Below are 25935 nucleotides of genomic sequence, written 5' to 3'. Positions count from 1 at the left end.
CCCACCTGGATGCCTACCGAAAGCTCCATCGCACGCTCCTTAAAGCGGGTCAGAAGATGCAATTCAGGAATGCCCCCATCTGTTTTTTTCCTGATCCCTTCTGTAATAGGCCATCTTCTCCTGCAGAGACAAAAAGGGATGATAGCAAGCTTGGTGGATGGTAAGCCGGAAAGGTGTATGTCAGCACCATGCCTTAATAGGCAGGGGTTGTGACGAAGGGAGGGGGGTGGTGGTGTGCCAGAAGGATTTGAGGAAAATGCTAGGGGTCAGGTGCTGGACAACTATGGGGCGTCAGAGTGTGGATTGATGTGGCTGTTCCAGGTGTGACAGACGGGACTGATGTCAGGTCGAGATGGATGGACAGTCGCCCTTATAGCCTGAATGAGATTGTTCATCTTCTTCAGGCATTGGCTGCCAGTCCTCAGTGTCAGGTCACGGGCATTGACTGCCATTGCCACCGCACCTCAGGTCACATTTGAGTTCCCGCTCCTGGATGGTCTGCCATCTCAGGGGTACAGGGTCACCTGCCTCTCTTTCATGGTATCCAGAAGCCATCCTAGGTCCCCTTCCTTGAAACATGGACCGCTGAGCAGCAGGACTGTTTAAATGCAGTTCCCCCTGGATAACAGTTCCAGCGAATCACACATCTGGGGATTCCATAATGGCATGTTTTAAGTGTGAGCTCTTTCAGTACACAAAGTATGGGACAATTGCAGTGCAACACAAGCTGAAAATCAGCATGGATCACTCCTGCCTTCTCACTGTTAGTTGTATTTTTGGAGAATTCTACCAACAGCACTGAAACAGACTATTCAGCCCAATAAGTCTATGCTGGTATTTATGCTCCAGATATACCTCCTATCCCCCTAGCATCTTATCCCTTCAGCATAATCCTTTCTTCCTCCTCATGCACTTATCTAGCTTCCCCTTAAAGGCATCTATGCTATTTGCCTCCCACTGCATGTGCAAGTTCCACATTCCCACCACCCTCTGAATAAAAACATTTCTCCTGAATACCTTATTGGAATTATTAATGATATATATAGAATGGTTACAGAACAGAAGGAAGCCATTTGGCTCATCATGTCTGTACCAGCCTTCGAAAGGATCAATTCACCTAGTGCGACACCCCTACCTTTCCCCATAGATCTGCAACTTGTTAATTTGTGAGAATGAGCCAATACCCTTTTGAAAGCCTCAATTAAATCTGCCTCCACCAAACTCAGGAAGGTCATCCCAAATCCGAACCACTCATTGCATGAGAAGACTTTCCTTCATCCCATTATTTGTTGTACCCATGACCTTAAATCTATGGCCTCTGCTTCTTAACCCCATATCTGTTAATGTCATTAGTGTCCAGAAATCTATTGCTTTCTGTTTTGAACGTGGTCAATGACTAAGCTTGCACAGCCCTCTGGGCTGGAGAATTCCAAAGATTCATCAGCTTCTGAGTAAAGAAATTCCTCCTCATCTCAGCCTTTAATGGCCTGACCCTTCTGAGACTGTAACCCCTGGTTCTAGACTCACCATTCAGGAGAAACATCAAGCTTTTCCTTCCTTAGATCAGAAGAACAAAACTGTAATTTATAAATAAATAGTATAACTTATAAAATGCTGTTTTTATTCATTCACTGGATATGGGTGCTGCTGATTGGCCAGCATTTGTTGCCTATCCCTAGTTGATCTTGAACTGAGTGGCTTGCTAAGGCATTTCAGAGGGCAGCTGAGAGTCAACTACACTGCTGTGGCTCTGGAGTCACAGGTAACCATGATATGGAGATAACCTGGTGCTATGAGACTTCTTACTGTGTCACACGTAAGCTAGACCAGGTAAGGACGGCAGATTTCCTTCCCTAAAGGACATTAGAGAACCAGATGGGTTTTTCCGACAATCAGCAATGATTTAAAGGTTATTAGTAAATTCTTCATTCCAGGTTTTGTTTTGGTTTTAACTTAGGAAACCACAACATCAATGCACCCTACTCTGTGAGTTTAACACACAGCTGCAGCCCCCCAGGCAGCTGCTGTGAGGTGAACAAAATTAATCTATTTGTGGACAGGATGCAACTCCGCTGCGATACCTTCAAACATTCTCAATGTCTAGCCTGTACATGAAAAATAGCTAATTAGTCAATTTGCCACCTGGCTATCAGCCTCCCCACTGTGTATTTAAAAATCAGCAAAAAGGACCAGAGCTATTCCGGGGTTTAAAAATAGATATGGAGCTCATGTCAAATAAATCAGGAAACAGGGAAATCCATATGTGTCCTCAGCCCTCTCAGCTTATATGCTTGACCAGTATTTATTCCTCACCCATCATCACTGAAACAGGATACCTGGTTATTATTGATCTCAACAGGTCTGGCAGCATCTGTAAGAAGAGAAAAGAGCTGACATTTCAAGTCTGGACGATCCTTTGACAAAGCTAAAAGTCATAGAAAGTGAGAGATATTTATACTGCAGGATCAGGGAGATATTTATACTACAGGGTAAGAGAATGAAACGTGAGTCATAGCCACAGAAACTAGCAAAACCAGCTAATAGCTGTCCACAAAGTGAATAAAGGGTGTGAATAGCCAAATAGCAGAGAAGCTAAAATGAAGATGTTGTGGAGATTTGGGGGTGGGGGTGGGGGTTGGGGTGGGGACTGGAGAGGTGGCGGTGGATGATTTAGAAAAGGAGAAGCAATGAGGGAGAAAAGGGAAGGGAAGGGAAGGGTGTAAAGTAGGGGGAAAGAGATGGGGGGAAGAAAAATGAAGAAAGACAATAAAGAAATAAAAGGTAGAGAACAGTAAAAAGTTAAACAAAATAGAATGAAAACAAAGGAGTCGAGATCGGGTAGATATACGTATTAAGTATATATATATAAATATGTATATACTTAGATATAGTATAAGTAACCATATACTTACAGTATTTATTAAGATCAATGACAAGATAGTAGAAAGTGTAGAACGTATTGGGAACCTCCACTCATGATAAAATCACCTTTCATGATTTTATCACCTAAAAATCATGATAGGTGATTTTTATCAGATCACATTGCTGTGTTCTCTTTTCCATATGAATCATAGCCTGTTCAGTCTTTCCTGATGGTTGTACCCTCCAAGTTCCGGTGTCATCTGTGAACTCTAACAATTTCGCTTCATGTAATATACAAAGTGCCATACACATTTTATAAGCTCATGGTGCATTTTAAAATCAGCCATCAGTTGAAATGTTTCAGTCCCTCTGGATTCTATATGATCATACTCAGTACATGCAAAGAGAGTCACAGAAACATAACACCCATGATGAATTGCAGAGACAAATCATCTGCAAAAATGAAGCTGATAATGAAATGATAATGATAATGATTTTTAACGGGGCCAACATAATTGCCAAGTGGAATTGATATGGTCTTAGGTACCTGTCATGTTAACCCCGTCCCACCAAACCCTTGCATCATTCTCATTGGGCATGAGGGAGTTAAAATTGACCTCTATGTCTGCTTTTAAGAATAAGTTAATTAAGTGATTGAAGGAAAGGGGAGATGCGGAGAAGGAGAGCACATGGGATTGATATTGCTGCTGATATGAGGAATAAATGCCAGTGTGGATTGACTGGGTCCAATAGCCTGTTTTTGTCGGTTATTGAAAAGTAATTGGAGACTCTTATCAAAGCATGTCTTACCAGCCTGGTAAATTCTTTAGTGTAGTTTCTATGTTCATAGACAAAGGGATACCGGTTTGAAACCACATACTTACACTATTTATTAAGATCAATGACAAAATAGTAGAAAGTGTGGAACGTTTTGGGAACCTCCACTCAATGAAGGTAGACACAGATGATGGTATTCGTCATCATCTCCAATGTGAGGCACCAATCCCTCAAAACCAGCTGGGTATATCATTCGTGTGCCTGACACCAGACCCTGAAGCACCTCTCCTGCCTGGAACTCTATTACAGCAAGGGACTGCAAGGAAAATAGCAGAAACACTTTAGGGATGCCTTCAAAGCAATTCCTAAAGGTCCGTGGAGAAGGTTCATTTGGGAAGGCACCAAACACAATGATTGGCCATGCTAAATTGTCGCATAGTATCAGGGGGACTAGCTAGGGCAAATACGTGGGGTTATGGGGCATAGGGTCTCAGTGGGACTGTGGTCAGTGCAGACGCAATGGGTCAAATAGCCTCCTTCTGCACTGTAGAATTCTGATTCTATGGCTGTTTTATAGGTTCTATAAAATACCCCAGCTGATGAAGGCAAGCATGCTGTATGCCTTCTTGACGACTTTCTCCACCTGCATTGCCACTTTCAGTGACATGTGTACCTGTACACCCACATCTCTTTGCCTATCAATACTCCTAAGGGTTCTGCCATTACTGTATATTTCCTATCCGTACTAGAACTTCCAAAATGCATTACCTCACATTTGTCCGGATTAAACTCTATCTGCCATCTCTCTGCCCAAGTCTCTAACTGATCTATACCCTGTTGTATCCTCTGATGGTCCTCATCACTATCCGCAAATCCACTAACCTTTGTGTCATCTGCAAATTTAGAAATCGACCCAATTACATTTTCCTGCAAATCATTTATATATATTACAAACAGCAAAAGTCCCAGCACTGGAACACCACTTGTCACTACCCTCCATTCAGAAATGCATCCTTCCACTGCTACCCTGTGTCTTCTTTGGCTAAGCCAGTTTTGGATCCACCTTGCCAGTTCACCTCTGATCCCATGCAACTTCACCTTCTGTACCAGTCTGCCATGAGGGACTTTGTCAAAGGCCTTACTGAAGCCCATGTAGACAACATCCACTGCCGTACCACATCAATCATCTTCGTCACTTCCTTGAAAAACTCGATCAAGCTCGTGAGACACGTCCTCCCCTTCACAAAACCATGTTGCCTCTCATTAATACATCCACTTATTTCCAAGTAGGAATAAATCCTGTCACGAAGAATCCTCTCCAATAATTCCCCTACCATTGATATAAGGCTCAACATTGGCTATTCTCCAATCCTCTGGGACCTCCCGATAGCTAGTGAGGATACAAAGATTTCTCTCAGGCCCCAGCAATTTTCTCCCTTGCCTCTCTCAATTTTTTCTTCGCAATGTTTAATCCTCTTCCTTGTAACATTTTTGTAAGATGCACTGGATACATAATTTATTAGTACTGGTATTTAAATTCCATTTACTGTTGCATTTTTTTTAGTTGTTTTAATTTAAATACAGGATAACGTAGCTTAGTTGTGCAATTAGATAAACAAATTGCAGATTAACATAAATGCTGCACAGACCTCAAGTGTATATAGAGAACATAATAAAATTAACACAGGGAGATTGGAAAAGGGCGCTGGGATTTTATAATATCAAAAATAGCTGGAAATACACAGCATATCTGGCAGTATCCGTGGAGAGAGAAACAGAGTTAACGGCTGGGGCTAGAGAATCCCATCACCAGCAAACAGCACGCCGCCTTCCACTCCTAGGAAATACACGTCTGGGAGGCCAGAGAATTTTGCCCAATATTTCACATCTGTCTGACCACCTTTCCCAGATGCGGCCAGACCTATTGAACTTTTCCAGTATTTTCTGTTTTTTTACAGATTTTCAGTATCTGCGATATCAATTTATTTTAAATGTTGGAAAATAAATTTTAACCAAACACATTCATGTATTTGTTGCTAGCATTGCACCATATAATTTTACATTTTTAATTGAGACTTTATGAATTTTTCTATTTTGCTTTGCTTCTTCCATTGTAATCTCATTAACAACTTTTACAATTTGCATTTCTATAACATCTTTAACATAATAGGATAATTCAAGTGGTTCAAGACTCTACTATACAAATCATTACTCTTCTCACGCTTAAAATGTAGTTATTAAGGAGTAGGTAAAGAAAATAATTAGTAACAAATTGGTTTAATAATTACTCATGTCAACACTTTACATTGTATTAACCTGTTGGCAGCGATGTCACCCCCAGATGGAACCGGTTTTGTTATGTACACTGATAGCAAGGTAATTTTCAAATATGTGCCACCAGTCAAAAGTTACAAAACTACATGTTAAATATATTTTTTTAAGTTACCATACATGGGAGATGAGCTAGCAAAAGTGGACTGAATACAGCTTTAAGAAGAGAACTGTGTCAAATCAGTGGGACACTTTCAAAAAAGAGATTCTATGGGCACAGTGTAGACATGTCTCCACAAAGAAAAAAGGTGGTACTGCCAAATTCAGAGCCCCTGGTTTTCCAGAAGGATGCAGGTCAAGATAAAGCCAAAAAGGAAACTTATGATAGTTACAGAAAGACTGTAGAAAGCCTAGAGAAGTATAGAAAGTACAGAGGTGAGGTAAAAATGGAAATTAGGGAAGTAAAGAAAGGAAACAAAAAATATCGGCAGGTAAAATCAAAGAAAATCCTCAAACATTTTTACCAGTACATTAAGAGCAATAGAATAACTAAGGAAAAGGTAGAGCATATCAGAGATTAAAATAGTAACTTGCAGGTTAACTAAGAAGATGTAGGCAGAAATCTTGTTAGAGACCAAATCAGAAACTCCAAGATATATTATGAAGTTAGCCCAGACCCTAAATTTTTATGATTTTGGCATTAGGATAAGCTTAACGTATTTCACTCCAGGTAAGATTCAATTGACCAACTAGGAAGCTTTTATCCAATCAAACTTCAGTTGGAACATAACAAAAAGAACTGGTATAGCTTTTACCAATTAAATACTTAAACATGACAAGTTATAATTCTTAACAGCTAGCTATCTCTATCATTTTCTGTCTTTGTTTAAAATAAATGGGTTCATTCCTTCACAGCTATGGTGGACCAATGAAGGATTTGGTTAGTTCTGTTCCAATAGTTTTTTGAATCTAGCTGTTCTCCTTGCTAGTGCTCAGTGTCAAGCTCCAATTGTAAGCAGCATCCCATAGACATAAGTCCCTTTTTTTAGAACAAGTTAGCATCAAAAACACATATGGTCACATGGATGGTAGATTTCCAGCCTATTAACACCTCTGGACATAGTCTTCTGACTCTCATATAACCATCTCCAGAGATAGATCCATCCCCAAACAATAGAATCTTGGAGAGGGAGATTTATTATCTGGCAGCTTTCAGTCTCCAACTCCAGAGAGAGAAAGAGACACAGAGAAAGTGGCCTCTGGCCTCTCTTTAAAGAGCCAAAGCAGCAGACTCCTTGATTTCCATGTGTAAATCCAGCTCTACTCAGTCACCTGATTTTTATGTTAACCTACCTAATCAAGTGCTACTCTGCAAAATCTCAGGGGAACATTAAAAGAACAGAACAGTGTTAGTTTAGATTAAAACAAACATTCTAGCAATTATGCTGTTGCAGTAACAACACTGCTGGATATAGATCCAGTGATGCTGGTGTTAATAAAACAAACTGCTAAAACAGAAACTTGACTGAAATACATTTCTTAAAGGTGCAGTATCAGGTGATGAAGGGGCAACTCTCCGAAAGCTCGTGCTACCAAATAAATCTGTTGGACTTTAACCTGGTTTGTGGGGAGGGCAAACAAAACAAGGGAATTCTTAATAAATGGGAAAATATTGAGAGAAGTTGAGGGAGAGAGAGAGCTTGGAATGTATGTCCACAGGTCTTTAAAAGTGGCGGGATATGTGTACAACTTGGTCAAGAAAGCATATGGAATGCTCTCCTTTATTAGGTGAGGTATAATACAAAAGTAGGGATGTAATGTGGAAATGTATAAACTGCTGGTTAGGCTACAGCTGGAATTTTGTGTACAGTTCTGTGACATTACAGGAAGGAGATAATTGCTCTCAAGAGAGTAGCAAGGTGATTTAGGAGAATATTGCCAGGGCTTGGAAATTACAGTTTTCAGGAGGAATTGGATAGGCGATGGTTGTTTTCCTGGAAGACTTGCCTTGTGTACTGAGTGTAATTCCTGTTATTATACATAGGACCAGGACTGATTCAAACAAGATTGTGTACCACTGCATAGGCAATCTGTCCAAGGAATGTGTAGAGCAGGGCTCTTTCCAGCAGGTCTCCTGCTCTGTGCAAACTTATATAATGCCACATGTTGCACTTATCCTTTGAACTATCAGAAAGTAACAGAACATGTAAATTATAACGAGTGAAGATAATTGTTGTGCAAGGTAGCTATTACATTAGTCAGAATCGGAAGAGGTCCTTTCATAAGGCAAGATAAAATCATAATTTTTGTTCGGTGAAATCAGATTAATTTGATGCAGCAAAGACTGTTTCACTTTCAGATGATACTCAAAACAAATGTGATTTCATTTGAATATGACGTAGACTTTAAATGAAAAGTTTATATGAAGTGCATAATGTCTGAATCTTTGAACTTTCACTTAGGCAGAACATACTTCTTGCTGTCAAATGCACTGTCAGACTTGCTGGGTCAATTTTCCCCCAAAAAATCTAAGTGCCCTCCAGTTGTTTGGGTGCACTTAGTGTGGTGGATTTGTGGCACTCAATACATCACTGAGTCCCGCGGGAGGGATTCATATAGGCAGGGCCTAATCCTGCCTGAGAAGCCGGCTGAGCAGGCCAGTGCACATGTGCCAATCTGTCAGTGGGGAGATCGGTGCATGTGTATTGCCCGCTCCACACCATTGCTATCCTCCTGATCACTAGCTTCCCCAGTGACTTTCCCGACCCCTCCACCCGACTGCCAGCCTCCGTGACCCCATTCTCTGATCGCTGCCTGCCCTGGCCCATACCCCATGGCCAGCCCTGATCTTCCCCACAAGGCTAACCCAACCAACCACACCCCCACCCTGTGGCCAGCCCAACTCCTCCCCCTCCACATGGTCAGTCCAACCCCCCCTCCCACATGACCAGCCCCAATCACACCCCCTCCATCTCAACCCCACCGAACCCTGCAGAATACACAGTAGGTCACCTCCCTCCCCCCATCACCAGTGATCGGCCTTGCCCCTGTTCCCCCAGTAGGGCCCCCCTTGGCATTGCCCAGTGCCCAGTACACAGTGCCAGGGTGCCAACTGGGGGAGGGGTGTTCCAATGGCCTCTGACTCACCAGCAAGGTGATCACACCTGGTCCCCGCTTTAACCCCCACTGGTGGAAATTTCTCCTGGCTTGGAGGAAACTTTAAAGAGCCCGGGTAATACCAGCCTTCTCTCCAACGTTTTGAATCTTTTAACTAAAAAATAGTAACTGCAGCCAAGCCACCACAATGTACCTTAGTGCACTTGGGAGGATGGGAAATGGACAACCTGTACAGAGTGGTCTGTGAGTGCCCCTGTGTGCGGGCAAGCAAGAATGGCCTTTGGATGCGCCTGCAGCACTGGCTACCCCAGCCTGCCAGTGGGCAGACCTACTGGATGGTAGATGAGAACTAGATGGGGTATTGCATCTGTTCGACTAGCATTTCTTATGCCGAGTTACATGGAAAATGTAGATGCATCGTACTGCATTTCACGAACAAGTAAGAAACATTGACTTTTTTCCTTTCAATTCACAGTAGAATTCAATACCATGTGTGAAACCTGTCTCATTATTGAGGATTACTAATTGATGCAGTCTGATTTCCGCTGAGCTGATGCTAGGTGCTGTTCAATCTGTGCATTCCAATTACATAATTCAAATTTTAAACACTGTGCAATCAAATATTTAAGGAATCTTGTATTGAGCTGTGAGCGTATTAAAGGATCCATTAGCTATAATAAATGTCCTTCAGTCAAAGATCTGGTTTGCTAGTTGAATAGGAATATTAGCACATTAAATGGCTGGAGGCAGGAAGAATGTTACAGCAACATCTCTTTTTATGGTGCCATTAATGTGGAATAATATCCCAAGGCACTTCACAAAGGCAAGAGAGAAATGAACACCAAGCCATAGGAGTCAACGAGATGACTTTAAAGAGGGTCTTATCGGAGGCAAGATAGCGGAAGCCTTTTAAGATGAGAATTCCAAAATAAAAATATAAACATGTAGGTAAAGTCAGCCTGAGATATTCAGGACTGAACTAGAAGGCACAAAGCTCAAAATGGAAATTAAAGTGTCAAATAAAAGGACCAGGTAAAGTAACTTAATAAAGCAGTTATGTCTTCAAGTGTAAGTCTGAAAGGTTAAGGAAAAAACAGAAAGGTATTTCACAGAATGTGTTACTGTTGCTTATCACCTTATTAAAAATTCCCACCAATAACTTACTAGATATATCCACCACATTATTAAATCACACAAAATAGAAACTGCTAAATTTGAACCAGGTCTGTGTTGAGGGAATTAATATGGATGGACAGCAACTTTGGCCTCAGAATTGGTTAAAGTTCAAACGTAGACCCAACGGGCCAGATGGCCTCTTTCTGTCCCATAATGACTCTGTACATGCACTGGGCTAGTCATGCATTTGCCCAGATCAGTCTCTAGTAATCCCTGCTGGAAAACACCTGTGCATGGAGATCAGATCCATGGATAAATTGAGGGTCAATATTGATACCCATAAATAAAATATGGCTGAGATACTGGGAATCTGTAGATGCTTCTGTTACAGTAACCCCTTGCAAGAATCAGCGACTTCAGGTAAGGAGGTGTAATCAGGAGAAAGTATGCACTGAAGAAATAGAAATCTAAAGAGTATGAAAATGGCTGAGTAAAGCTAACTCTTATCTGAATTATTTCACTAAGGGAGTTCCTGTGCCCCTAAAATCTGAGATTACCACCAAGCATGAGGCAACGCCACTGAATCCGAGGAAACCATTCTTCTCACAACCTGTACAAGCTGCTCCTAATGAATATACAAAAGAACAAAAGGGGAAAACAATGACAGCTCCAAAAGTCCCTGAAAGTAAGTTGAGAGACGACAAAAAGATTATTTTTAATGAATTCTAATTGTTCTTTTCAAGTGTTTATGAGAAGTTTATTTTACTAGCTGAGAAATGCCAATTAGCATTGACCCTGATTTACACACACAAGTTGTGGGGGGGAGGGGTGAATTTCCAACACCGCATGCCCAGGTGCAACTCATGTTATGTTCGGAGAGTCTCACGAAAGTGGCCAGGGTACAGTCATCTCTGTGAGTGGTGAATCACACATCTATTAGACACAGCTGCGTGGTGCAATAACACTTATTAGTGAAACTAACAGTGCAAAACATGAGGTGCTGATAGTTAATGCAATATAACAGGCGGAAGCGATTGTTAACGGTACCCTATTCCCTAAACTTAACTTGTAAATTTCTTCACCTTAGTCTTCTTAGTAACCCTACAACTTCTTTATCTTATATGGCATCGACGTGTCCCACAGGATGTACATCAGAAGTGGAGGCAGTCAGCTGCATTCCATGCCTGGTTGACTGTGAAGCCCTGGGCGGGCGTCCCCTGGAGGGCTGCGGCCGACTTTCCAATGTCACGGATGTACCTGTTTTGTTTTTCAAAGTTATCATTGATTTGATTTGATTTATTATTGTCACATGTATTAATAAACAGTGAAAAGTATTGTTTCTTGCACACTATACAAAGCAAACCGTTCATAGAAAAGGAAAGGATAGAGTGCAGAATGTAGTGTTGCAATCATAGCTAGGGTCTGGAGAAAGGTCAACCTAATGCGAGGTCGACCCAGTCAAAAGGCTGACAGCAACGGGGAAGAAGCTGTTCTTGAGTCAGTTGGTACGTGATCTCAAATTTTTGTATCTTTTTCCCCACAGAAGAAGGTGGAAGAGAGAATGTCTGGGCTTTGTGGGGTCCTTGATTATGCTGACTGCTTTGCTGTGGCAGCAGGAAGTGTAGACAGAGTCAATGGATGGGAGGCTGGTTTGCGTGATGAATTGGGCTACATTCACGACCTTTTATAGTTTTTTGTGGTCTTGGGCACAGTAGGAGCCATACCAAGCTATGATACTACCAGAAAGAATGCTTTCTATGATGCATCTATAAAAGTTGGTGAGAGTTGTAGTTGACATGCCAAATTTCCTTTGTCTACTGAGAAAGTAGAGGCGTTGGTGGGCTTTCTTAACTATAGTGTCAGCATGGGAGGACAAGGACAGGTTGTTAGTGATTTGAACTCCTAAAAACTTGAAGCTCTTGACCATTTCTACTTCGTCCCCATTGATATAGACAGGGGGATGTTCTCCACTACGCTTACCAAAGTCGATGACAATCTCCTTCATTTGACATTGAGGGAGAGATTATTGTCACTGCATCAGTTCATTAGATTCCCTAACTCTTTCCTGTACTCTGTCTCATCATTGTTTGAGATCCGACCCACTACTGTGGTGTCATTAGCAAACTTGAAAATCAAATTGGAGGGGAATTTGGCCACATACTCGATAGGCTGAATGGCCTTCTACTGCACTGTAGGGATTCTATGATTCTATGATGGTCGTCTTCTTGAAGCAGATAGGGACCTCAGATTGTTGTAAAGATGAGTTGAAGATATCTGCGAATATGCCTGCCAGCTGATCTGCGCAGGACCTGAGTGCTTGGCCGAGCTAGTCGTCTTCTGTGGGTTGAACTTCGAGAAAGCTGCTCTGACATTTGCAATGGTGACCTCAGATGCAGGTTCATCTGAGGATTCCCGGGTGGAGGGCATGTTCTCACTGACCTTTTACTCAAAACAGGCGAAGAATGCATTGAGCTCATCAGGGAGGGGTGTGTTGGAGCTGGCAATTTTACATACCTTCATCTAGGAGCTTGCTATGTTTTTTTTTACTCATTCATGGTCATGTACGTTGCTGGCTGGCATGCATTTATTGCCCATCTCTTGTTGACCTTTCAGGGCAATTGGAGAGTCAATCACATTGCTGCGTCTCTGGAGTCACACGTAAGGATGGCAGATTTCCTTTCCTAAAGAACATTAGTGAACCAGATAGGTTTTTTGACAATCAACAATGGTTTCATAGTCATCAGTAGCTTCTTAATTCCAGTTATTTTTTATTAAATTCAAATTCCACCATCTGCTGTGGTGGGATTCGAACCTGGGTCCATAGAACATTAGCTGAGTTTCTGAGTTAATAGCCTAGCAATAATACCATTAGGCCAACACCTCCCCTAATAAGGGGAACTATTATGTAGCCTGTTATGCCTTGCAGACCTTGCCATAGTCGGCAGAGGTCCATGGGGCTGTTCATCTTTCTGCTCTTTAGATACACCAGTGTCAGGAAGGAGGGATTCAGAAGGTTTAGCAATGGCCAGGTCTCTCAGGTGAAAGGATCCGGCCTGGGCTGCAGCTCTTCCTCCTCCTTCTGGCTGCCAATGAACTCCTGGGTCACTCCATGGCACAGCAGAGCAGCTGGACTGAGTTCCACAAGCTCTGGCATCACCTCATCCTGCCAGTCCTAGAGACCCAACTGCTTTCGTTCCACAGTGTGCAAACTCTCGGTGATGGTCCTCTCAGATTTGGTTAAGCTCTCAAAGCCCGCAGCTCTCTGAGACTGGGCCAAGCTCTGCAGCCCCTCAGCCATGTCCTGCTGAGAGGGCTATGCTCTCAAGGCCCGCAGCCATAGCCCGTTGGGACTCAGCCATGCCTTGGGCACTGCCACCCATAGCAACCAATTCCTGCCCCAGGCTTCCCAATGCGGATACACTCTTGCAGCATTCAGCATTGGCCTGGGCACTATGCTGTGGTGATGCCATCTCCTGCATCTGAAAGCTGTGGGACTCCTCACAGCAGCTTCACAGTTGCTGCAGTTTTACTGACAACCCTTCTGGATTCCCAGACTCTGCAGCAGCTGAGAGAACTAATTGCAGCAGCCCAATATGTGGCTTGGGTTAGTTGATTCCATCTGCCAGCAGACCTCCTGCCAACACTCGATGTACATCAATGGCTGTCATCACACCAGACCCAGAAGCCTCACCACTAACTTATCCCACTGTAATGATAGTATCTGCACTGGTGGATTGTGTGGTGGAAGCTTGTGTCAATTAACTGGTGCTGGCCTCGAAGGCTACTTCAAGAACTTCCTCCATAGTTTCCACCAGGCTGTCATGGGGTGTCTCAGTGGAAACATCAGGGGGATGGCTATGCCAGATGGACCAGGTGCATTGGAGTTGTTTCCTGAAACAAAGAACACAAGGTTGAGTGCAAGGGAGGGACAGGTACATGGCAGCTTGTCACTCACTTGAGATATGTCAAACAAATGAAGGATTGGTGAATGCTCACTTCTGTGTTGCAAGTTTACCTGCTGCCAGTCACAGTCCTGTCCTCCTGCCCCACCAGATCCAATGCTCTCTCCTCAAAGTGAATGAGAATTCTCAGGTTGGGTTCCCTTCCCCATCTTCTCCCAATCCCAGTGATTATGGGCCATTTTCTCCTCTGGGGATAGAAGGGGGGACTGAAAGCCTGATGGCTGGAAGGGCATGGGATGTCGAAAGGTAGGTGAGGTCTAGGGTTGTGACCGGTGAGGGGCGGAGGAGTGCCAGAGGGTTTGGAGGCTGGTGCCAAGGGGGTCAGGTGCTGGAAGGCCTTGCAGTATCGGGGGTAGATGAACATTACAAGCGCAACATATGGGATCAATGCCAGGACAGGATGGACGCACCCTTGCTGCCTGAATTAGGTTATTAATGCTTTTCTGGCACTGGTGGCTCTTTGTTTTTGACTAAGTGCCATAAGATTGCTTTTTTTTAAACTCATCCAAATAACGAGTCTGAAACTCTCACATTCCCACACTTGTTCGGCACTTAGAATTCTTTTCATAAAATTCCGCCCTTAGAATGTTCTTTGTAAGATTGCTCCCCTCAGAAAACTTTTGGGAGGATTGCACCCATTATTTTTTGGCTGCTTGTTGAATAACTTATTGATAAATTTCACACTCCGAGAAATTCACCATTGAAACATGGCAAAAAAATGACCCATCTTGTTAGTTTATGGTGATATTAACTGGTCACTTACTGTTTCCATTCTATTGTACATCAGGTCTTCTGTTACTGACTGAGAAGTTCTATTCCCATAAAATTTTGAGATCTGTTAAAAAATGACAGCAAAAACAATGAACTATATCGAAATGTTAGAAAAATGCATTATTTATTATTTATTCAGTATGAATTTTATCAAAAACCTTTATGTTTACTAAGACACACATTAAGAGACGATAAAGCATACCGTTCATTAAATACACTCCAATTGTGGTCAATCCATTATGCAATCTATTATGTTTAGTGGTCCATAGAGGGAGCTTTTTTGTATGGGAAGTTTGGGGGTGGATTGGTTAGCTCAGTTGGCTGGATGGCTGGTTCATGACACAGGTTCAATTCCTATGCTGGCTGAGGTTATCTATGAAGACCTTATTTTCTTAACCTGTGGTTACCTCAGCTTAAATCACCACCAGACAGTTCCCTTTCAAAGGGGACTATAAGTAATCTCACAACATCAGGTTAAAGTCCAACAGGTTTATTTGGTAGCACGAGCTTTCAGAGCATTGCCCATTCATCACGTGAGTGAAGAGTTCGGTTCACAAACAGGGCATATAGAACATAGAACATAGAACACTACAGCACAAACAGGCCCTTCGGCCCACAAGTTGCGCCGATCACATCACCTACCAACCTACAGACCTATCTATAACCCTCAATCTCATTAAACCCCATATACTCATCCAGAAGTCTTTTAAAAGACCCCAGCGAGTTCGCCTCCACCACCACTGACGGCAGCCGATTCCATTCACTCACCACCCTCTGAGTGAAAAACTTACCCCTAACATCACTTCTGAACCTCCCTCCCCGCACCTTAAATCTGTGTCCTCTCGTAGCGACCATTTCAAACCAGGGAAATAGCCTCTGAGAGTCCACCCTATCTATCCCTCTCAACATTTTGTAAACTTCTATCAGGTCGCCTCTCAACCTTCGTCTCTCCAGGGAAAAGAGTCCCAGCTCCCTCAATCTAACTTCATAAGGCATGCCTCCCAGTCCAGGCAACATCCTTGTAAATCTCCTCTGCACCCTTTCAATAGCTTCTACATCTTTCCTATAGTGAGGCGACCAGAACTGCGCACAATACTCCAAATGAGGCCTGACAAGGGTCTTATAAAGTTCCAGCATTACCTCCCGACTCCTAAACTCAATCCCTCGATTAATGAAGGCCAGTACACCATACGCCTTCTTGACCACCTCCTCCACCTGCGAGGCCGATTTAAGAGTCCTGTGGACCCGGACCCCAAGATCCTTCTGCTCCTCAACACTACTCAGACTTCTGCCCTTGATAGTGTACTCGTTCATCCCGTTGGTTCTGCCAAAATGGACGACTACACATTTATCCGCGTTGAAGTCCATTTGCCACTTCTCCGCCCAGTCCTGCATCCTATCTATGTCCTGCTGCAACTTTTGCCATCCTTCCAGATCATCCACAACACCACCGACCTTCGTGTCATCAGCGAACTTACTTACCCATCCCTCCACTTCCTCATCCAGGTCATTTATGAAAATGACAAACAACAAGGGTCCCAGAACAGATCCTTGAGGCACTCCGCTGGTGACTGACCTCCATTCAGAAAAAGCCCCATCCACAACCACTCTCTGCCTTCTGCAGGCAAGCCAGTTCTGGATCCACAAGGCCAAAGGCCCTTGGATCCCATGCCCTCTCACCTTCTCAAGTAGTCTTGCATGGGGGACCTTATCAAACGCCTTGCTGAAGTCCATGTACACTACGTCCACGGCACTTCCTTCGTCAATGTGTTCAGTCACATTATCGAAGAACTCAACTAGGCTTGTAAGGCACAACCTGCCCTTGACAAATCCATGCTGACTATTCCTGATCATGTCAAACCTCTCCAAATGTTCGTAAATCTTGTCCCTCAGAAGCCTCTCCATCAGCTTACCAACCACTGAGGTCAGACTCACCGGTCGGTAATTTCCCGGGCTATCTCTGTTCCCTTTCTTAAAAATAGGAACTACATCTGCAATCCTCCAATCCTCTGGAACCTCTCCCGTCTCCATTGACGACGCAAAGATCATCGCCAGGGGCTCTGCAATCTCTTCCCTCGCCTCCCACAGTATCCTGGGGTACATCCCATCTGGTCCCGGCGACTTATCTACCTTGATAGAATTCAAAAGTTCCAACACATCCTCCTCCTTAATATTCACGTACTCAATCCTTTCCATCTGCTGCAAATCCATAACAAAATCTCCCAGATCGGCTTCCACCGTGAATACTGAGGCGAAGTACTCGTTAAGCACCTCCGCCATTTCTTCTGGTTCCACACAAACCTTTCCCCCCTCACCTTTTATAGGTCCTATCCCTTCTCTTCTTATCCTTTTACCTTTCACATATTTATAGAAGGCCTTGGGATTCTCCTTAATCTTACCCGCCAAGGTCTTCTCATGACCCCTTCTGGCTCTCCTAATTTCCCTTTTAAGTTCCCTCCTACAGTCCTTATACTCCTCAAGATCTTTAACATCTCCTAATTCCCTGAACCTCTTGTACACCTTCCTTTTCTTCCTGACTAGGTTCAACACATCCTTTGTGCACCACGGTTCCCTCGACCCACCAAAACCCCCTCGTCTCATCGGAACGTTGTCATTCAGAGCTCCAGACACACATTCCTTGAATATCTGCCACCTTCCTTCGGTACTTTTCCCTAAGAACGCCTCCTTCCAGTTTATTTGTCCAAGTAACTTCCTGACTTCTTCGTATCTCCCCTTACCCCAGACAAACACCTTCCTAGCCTGCCTGATCCTATCTCGTTCCAACGCAATTGTGAAGGAGATAGAATTATGGTCACCATATCCAAGATGCTCTCCTACCGAAAGATCCATCACCTGCCCTGGTTCATTCGCCAGTACCAGGTCAAGTACAGCCTCTCCCCTCGTAGGCTTGTCCACATACTGCGTCAGGAAACCCTCCTGAACACACCTAACAAACTCCTCCCCATCTATACCCCTTACCCTAGGGATATTCCAGTCGATGTTTGGGAAATTGAAGTCTCCCATCACGACAACTCTGTTATTAAAACATCTCTCCAGAATCTGTTTCCCTATTTGCACTTCAACTTCCCTGTCACTATTGGGCGGCCTATAGATTACACCCAGCAAAGTTTTTGACCCTTTGCTGTTCCTAACTTCCACCCACAGAGATTCTGTAGACAATCCCTCCACAACATCCTCTTTCTCTGTAGCCATGACACTATCCCTGATCAACAGTGCCACGCCACCACCCCTTCTGCCACCCTCCCTGTCCTTCCTGAAGCACCTGAAGCCTGGCACCTGAAGTACCCAGTCCTGTCCCTGAGACATCCAAGTCTCCGTAATGGCCACCACATCACAATCCCAAACAGCTATCCACGCCCTAAGCTCATCTACCTTATTCACTATACTCCTTGCATTAAAATATATACACTTCAGCCCCTCAGTCTGGGCATTTCCCATCTCCACCGCCTGTCTAACCTCCCTCCCATACTGCCTGCGGTCCTCCCCTACCTGGGAGCGAACCTCCTCTGTCCCAGTTTCCCCAACACAGTTCCCTCCCCCCATCCTTTCTAGTTTAAAGTCCCCCCGGTAGCCTTAGCCAGTCTTCCCGCCAAGATACTAGTCCCCCTGGTATTTAAGTGCCACCCGTCCCTACTATAGAGGTCCCACCTACCCCTAAAGAGGTCCCAGTGATCTAGGAACCGAAATCCCTGCCCTCTACACCAGTCCCTCAGCCACGCATTCACCCTCCACCTCATTTCATTTCTTCCCTCATTCTCCCTTGGCACAGGCAGCAATCCTGAGATTACTACCTTTGCTTTTCTCTTCCTCAGCTGCCTACCCAGTTCCCTATAGTCCTTTTTCACGAGACACAAATTCAATTACAAGATAATGGTTGGAATGCGAGTCTTAACAGGTAATCAGTTTTTACAGATGCAGACAATGTGAGTGGAAAGAGGGGTAAGCACAGGTTAAAGAGGTGTGAATTGTCTCCAGCTAGGAGTGTTAGTCAGATTTTGCAAGCCCAGGCAAGTCGTGAGGGTTACAGATAGTGTGACATGAACCCAAGATCCCGGTTGAGACTGTCATCATGTGTGCAGAACTTGGCTATTAGTTTCTGCTCAGCAATTTTGTGTGAACATGTGTTGTGAAGGCCGCCTTGGAGAACACTTACCTGAGGATCAGAGGCTGAATGCCCTTGACTGCTGAAGTGGTCCCCAACAGGGAACACACCTGCCTGGTAATCGTCAGGCAGTGTCCATTCATCCGTTGTCCTAGTGACTGCATGGTCTTGCCAATGTACCAGTCTTTAGGACATCTTTTCCTGCAGCATATCAGGTAGATAATGTTGGCCAAGTCACAACAATATGTACTGAGTACCTGGTGGATGGTGTTTTCACGTGAGATGATGGCATCCATGTTGATGATCTGGCATGTCTTGCAGTGGTTGCTGTGGCAGGGTTGTGTGGTGTTGTGGTCACTGTTCTCCTGAAGGCTAGGTAGTTTGCTGCAGACAATGGTCTGTTTGAGGTTACGCAATTATTTGAAGGCAAGTAGTGGAGGTGTGGGGATGGCCTTGGCGAGATGTTCGTCTTCATCAATGACATGTTGAGGGCTCTGGAGAAGATGTCGTAGCTTCTCCACTCTGGGAAAGTACTGGGTGACGAAGGGTACTCTATCTGCCGTGTACCCTGTTTGTCTTCTGAGGAGGTCTGTGCAGTTTTTCACTGTGGCGCGTCTGAACTGTAGATCGATGAGTTGAGCGCCATATCCTGTTCTTATGAGAGCGTCTTTCAGTGTCTATGGTATCTGTTGTGATCCTCCTCATCTGAGCAGATCCTGTGTGTATGGAGGGCTTGCTTATAGGGATTGACTTCTTTAATGTGTTTAGGGTGGAAGCTGGAGAAGTGGAGCATTGTGAGGATATCTGTGGGCTTGCAGTACAGTGAAGTGCTGAGGTGACTCTTCTTGATGGAGATGTGTGTGTCCAAGAATGCAACCGATTCTGAAGAGGCATCTGGAGAGACACTATGACAATGAATGAATGGACACTGCTCGACAATCACCAGAAGTATTGCCTTCCTGTTAGGGAACACTTCAGCAGTCAAGAGCATCCAGCCCATGATCTTCAGATAAGTGTTCTCCAAGGTGGCCTTCACGACACACGACAACGCAGAATCGCTGAGCAGAAACTGATAGCCAGGTTCTGCACGCATGAGGACAGCTTCAACTGGGATCTTGGGTTCATGTCACACTATCTGTAACCCTCACGACTTGCCTGGACTTGCAAAATCTCACTAACTGTCCTGGCTGGAGACAATACACATCTCTTTAATCTGTGCTTAATCCTCTCTCCACTCACATTGTCTGCACGTGTAAAAACTTGATTATCTGTTAAGATTTGCACTCTGACCATTATCTTGTAATTGAGTTTGTTTCTTCATATGCCCTGTTTATGAACCGAACTCTTCACTCACCTATGAAAGGGCAATGCTCCAAAAGCTTGTGTTACCAAATAAACCTGTTGGACTTTAACCTGGTATTGTGAGACTACTTACTGTGCCCACCCCAGTCCAACGTCGGCAACTCCACCTCATTTCAAAGGGGAGAGCATCCTCTGGGACTGTGCGACATTTCATTTCAATAAAGTTTGGATTAGGACAGGATTGCTGCACAGAGATTCCTTTGAGCCACTTCGTCACATTGCAAAATCTATCCAGCTATACTGCGTCAATGGCAGCACATGTTGGAGCTACTGAAACTCAAGAGGAGGTCCTAAAATTAGTTCCAAAATGCCCTTTTCAAATATTATATTGACCTGTACGGTCTGCATCACTCTCATTTTTATTTTATTCATTCAAAAGTTGCATTGCGGGAGCCAGTATTTACTGCTGATCCTTATACAACTGAATGGCTTGTTAGGCCATTTCAGAGGGCAATTAAGAGTCAACCACATTGCTGTGGATCTGGAGTTACATACAGACCAGAACAGGTATAGGTATCAGATTAAAGCAAGACACTGCGGATGCTGGAATCAGAAACAAAAACAGAAAATGCTGAAAAAACTCAGGTCTGACAGCATCTGTGGAGAGAGAATAGAGCCAATGTTGAGTCAGGATGACCTTTCGTCAGAGCTGGTAGCAGACTGCCTTCCCTAATGGACATCAATGGACCAGATGGGTTTATACAACAATCCAGTAGTTTTCATACAGCTTTTTAATGTCAGATCTACATTATTTACATTTTCCGTTTGCTGTGGCAGGTTCTGAACTTATGTCTCTTGTATCATGTATCTATATCTCTATATTACAAGTCCAGTAACTTGACCACTATGCCATCATGACCCCAAATGTCAGCAATAGTAAGATACATACTTCATGGTCAGTGTTGAAATAGCTAAGGACAAAATTAAGAGTTCCAAATATTTCAGAGTACACAACACAACCAATCATTGCAAATGAACAATTACAAGACAAATAAAATGTTGAACAGTACAATTAAAGAGTAGGGCAAATAAAAGCAAATCATTTATGTGTTCTGATCAAACAATATCTTGGTATAGTGTTGAGTTTGAAATGTGGAGACATCTGAACGCTGGAGGTGCAGCATTGCTGGAGCACAGCAATGGTTCAAACAAAATTACAGTAGTGAGACAAGTTCATTAGGGATGTATCTCATTTATTTTCTTCATGTGTGCCTATTTGGCTTAATTACATTTAACACGTTATTCTTCATAGCATAATTAAGCTACCTGAGCTACTTCCTTCCTACTATAACATACATGATACCAGGGCTGAAAGGGTTAACTTGAGAGGACAGAGTGCTCAGACCAGGCTGGTGTTCCGATGAATAAAGAAGGTTAAGGGGTGATCAAACGGATGTGTTTGAGATGATTAAATTTGTTAAGGTCAAATTTTGGACGATGTCAGAAAGTTCCTCATGCAGAACGTGGTCAATATATAGTTGATCTTTGGGAGTGGTAGCTTACATAATGTTACTTAAAAATTGTGAAGAGAATTTAACTTCTCCCAGAATGCATTTTGCTCTGATCACCAACAACAGATGCGATAGTTTTAAATGTTAATATTTTCTTCCCCTCTTTCCTTCACAGAAATGACAGAGGAGGCAGATGATGACAGTGATCATGACTATGAACAGATAGAAGAAGGACTTGCCCTGAAGACTTTGCAGAAAATGAAAAGATGGGCATTTTAGTATTCTCAAGCCAGCTGAGCAGCCTGGTGACTAAGTAGATTTCTTCCAGCACAAAAATGAATCTGAATGGACAACAAAACAAGAAAATGCTGGACTTATGCAGCACATCTGCTGGCACTGAAAAGTGACAAACTAATTTTTCAGAGAGTGACTCTTCATCTGAATTTATAAAGAGGATGGCAAAAGATGTGTAATCATAAGGACTAATATAAGATCAACAACCTGAAGAAGTAAATCTGTTTCTTTCACACAGATGCTGACAAACCTGCTGAGTATTTTCAGCATTTTCCAGTTTTACCTTTCATGTGCATTATATAATCCATTTGCAAACAATATCCTGCTTTAATTTTTATTGCACATTAGAGACCAGAGGAAAGCATGCCCAGTGTGAAGCAATTGGAACATTATAATGCTGCAGTCCATGCCATCATTAACCAAATATGCAGGCAAAATAATACAATAAATAATGCAACTGTACGCAAGCCAATCCAATTCAAAGATATATTCTTGGTAGCAGATGCAAATGAGAGGATTACCATTAATATTTTTGGAACATTTTTGTAAAAAGGTTTTGTTTTTCAAAGGTATCATTGATTTATTATTGTCACATGTATTAACATACAGTGGAAAGTATTGTTTCTTGCACTATACAGACAAAACATCCTGTTCATAGAAAAGGAGAGAGTGCAGAATGTAGTGTTACAATCATAGCTAGTGTGCAGAGAAAAATCAACTTAATGCAAGGCAAGTCCATTCAAAAGTCTGACAGCAGCAGGGAAGGAGCCGTTTTTGAGTCGGTTGGTATGTGACCTCAGAGTTTTGTGTCTTTGTCCCGATGGAAGAAGGTGGAAGAGAAAATGTCCAGGGTGCGTGGGGTCCTTAATTATGCTGGCTACTTTGCTGAGACATCGGGAAGTGTAGACAGAGTCAATGGATGGGAGGCTGGTTCGCGTCATGATTGGGCTACATTCATGACCTTTTGTAGTTTCTTGCAGTCTTAGGCAGAGCAGGAGCCATACCAAGCAGTGATACAATCAGAAAGAATGCTTTATATGGTGCTTCTGTAAAAGTTGGTGAGAGTCGTAGCTGACATGTCAAATTTCCTCAGTCTGCTGAAAAAATGGAGGCGTTAGTGGGCTTTCTTAACTATAGCGTCAGCATGGGGGGATCAGGACAGATTGTTGGTGATCTGGACACCTAAAAACTTGAAGCTCTCGAACCTTTCTACTTCGTCCCCGTTGATGTAGACTCTTCTTTATGCTTCCTGAAGTCGATGAATATCTCCTTCGTTTTGTTGACATTGATGGAGAGATTATTGTTGCCACACCAGTTCACCAGATTCTCTATCTCATTCCAATATTCTGTCTTGTCATTGTTTGAGATCCGACCTACTATGGTGGTGTCGTCAGCAAACTTGGAAATCGAATTGGAGAAGAATTTGGCCACAGTCACAGGTGTATAAGGAGTATAGTTGAGGGCTAAGAACACAGTCTTGTGAGGTACCAGTGTTGAGGATGATCGTGGAAGAGGTATTGTTGTCTATCAGTACTGATTGTGGTCTGTGAGGGTTCCTTCTTAGAAGTTTAGGATCCATTTGCAGAGGGAGGTGCCGAAGTCCAGGCCGTGGAGTTTGGAGATGAGTTTCATGGGAATAATGTTGTTGAAGGCTGAAATGTAGTCAATAAATAGGAATTGGACATAGGTGTCTTTGTTAGCTCGGTATTCCAGGGTTGAGTGCAGGGACAGGGGGATAGCGTCTGCTGTGGACCTATTGCGGTGGTAGGCAAACTCCAGTGAATTCAGGTAGTCCGGGAGGCTGGAATTGATTTGTACCATGAAGCACTTCATAATGATTGGCTTAAACATGTAAAGATGCAATTGGTATGTAAGGTTAACAAATCAGATTCAGGTAAAGAAAGAAGCAATATATTTGACTTTATTTATCTGAGTACCCAGTTAGAGAGATGTTCAAAAACCTAATTCAATAATAGCTAAATGTGTTTTTTTTTAGTGAGCTTTTATGTGCACCAAGGTAAGCAATTAACCCAGAATTTGCAGACAAAATGGCAAGTTTGTTGTCACTTACTGCTAATAATGTGTAAATAGCCCAGCTATTTATATCTCCCAAGTATTTTGAGTAGATAATCCATCTCGGCCTACGCCTGTGATCCCAAGCATCATGGATGCCACTCCTCAGTCAATTTGATACACTCCACATGATATCAAGCAACAGCTGAAGATACTGGGAACTGAAAAGGCAATAGGCTCTGACAATATTCTGGCAATAGTACTGCAGACTTATGCTCCAGAATTAGCCGTGCCCCAAGCCAAACTTTTCCAGTACAACTGCTATTGAAGCACAGAGTGCAGAAGATTTGTGTAACTAAGTATGCCCCAAAATTGTGTGGGAAAATCTCCCACTTTCCCACCTGTTGGATACGTGGGAGGATCATCCCCAAGATGTGAAGCAAGAGTAATTGCCTTTGACATCAGAGCAGCATCTGACCAAATGTGACATCAAGGAACCCTAGTAAAATTGAAGTCAATGAGAATCGGGGGAAAACCTTCCACTGATTGGAATCATACTTCGCACATCATCTCAGTCCCAGAACATCACTGCAGGTGTTCCTTTGGGTTGTGTCCAAGGCCCAATTATCTGCAGCTGCTACATCAATGACTTCCCTCCATCATAAGGTCAGAGTGGAGATATAAATGGGGATGTTCGCTGATGATTGCACAATGTTCAGCACCAGTTGCAACTCTTCAGAGACTCAAGCAGTCCTTGTCCATCTATCTGCAGCAAGTCCCCAACTATATTCAGCCTTGGGCTCCTAAATGGTAAATAACATGCATGATTCACAGGTGCCAGGCACTGACCACTCCAAGGGAGAATCAAACCAACCCCCCTATATATCCAATAGTGTTATCATCACTGAATTGTCCACTATCAACATCCTGGGGGTGACCATTGACCAGGAACTGAACTGGACCAGCAGCGTTTATAATGGGGCTGTAACAGCAGATCAAGGCTGGGAATCCTACGGCAGATAACACACCTTTTGACTCCCCAAAACGTGTCCATTATCTTCAAAGCACAAGTCAAGGGTATACTGGAATAATCTTCACTTGCCTGGATGAGTGCAACTCCAACAATAATAGTCAAGAAGCTCAACACTACCGAGGACAAAGCAGCCCACTTGACTGCCACCTAACCAACCATCCTCAACGGGTGAGATTTTCCGCAACCTCTGTGATGTGTTTTGCAGTGGCCGGGATATTCTGGTCCCACCCCTGTCAACTGAGTTCCCTGTTGTACGCACCCCCCACCACCAGAAAACCCATGGCAGGGATTCGCCATCAGCGGGACCAGTGGGAACGGCTGGAAAATTCCAGCCAACATTTGCTCTCTCCATCACTGATGCACACGGCAACAGTGTATATCATCTACAAAATGCAGCAGTGCAAAAAATCACAACCTGCAACTTCCCCAGCAGGCACACACCTTCCTGACTGGAAATATATCATTCCTTCATTAACATGGGTAAAAATCCTGGAACCCTCTCCAAACAGCACTGTGGGTGCTCCTACACCACAAGGACTGTAGCAGTTCAAAAAGGCAGCTCACCACCACTTTCTCAAAAGGCAATCAGGGGTAGGCAACATCCTTATCCTGGCTGACCTAGCCAGTGACAACCACAAATAAAACAAACACCCACAAACAATAAAAAAACACACATTGTAGCTGTTTCAACAAAACGAAATAGGCCATGGCCATTCTCTGGTTCATTCCCCAGGGAATGACCAGTCAACCTGCCTGTTTTGAATTTTAACAAACCATGTGGTT

At 43.5% G+C, this 25935-nt stretch overlaps 1 protein-coding gene across 1 annotated transcript in view; it reads left to right on the top strand.

Annotated features, from left to right (window-relative positions):
* The window catches only part of themis2 (thymocyte selection associated family member 2), a 66057-nt gene extending 43549 nt beyond the window's left edge, over positions 1–22508 (top strand). Inside the window, exons 5-6 of the mRNA XM_080211354.1 lie at positions 10669–10828; positions 21988–22508. Of these exons, the coding sequence (XP_080067480.1) occupies positions 10669–10828; positions 21988–22091 (264 nt within the window). The 3' untranslated portion in view covers positions 22092–22508. The remainder of the gene's footprint in view (positions 1–10668; positions 10829–21987) is intronic.
* The last annotated feature ends 3427 nt before the right edge of the window (positions 22509–25935 follow it).

Source organism: Carcharhinus amblyrhynchos, chromosome 24 (assembly GCF_965287045.1).
Source record: "Carcharhinus amblyrhynchos chromosome 24, sCarAmb.v2.hapA, whole genome shotgun sequence".
Lineage (NCBI taxonomy): Eukaryota > Metazoa > Chordata > Chondrichthyes > Carcharhiniformes > Carcharhinidae > Carcharhinus > Carcharhinus amblyrhynchos.
Note: the sequence above shows the minus strand (reverse complement) of the source record. Positions and strands in the feature narration are given on the sequence as shown.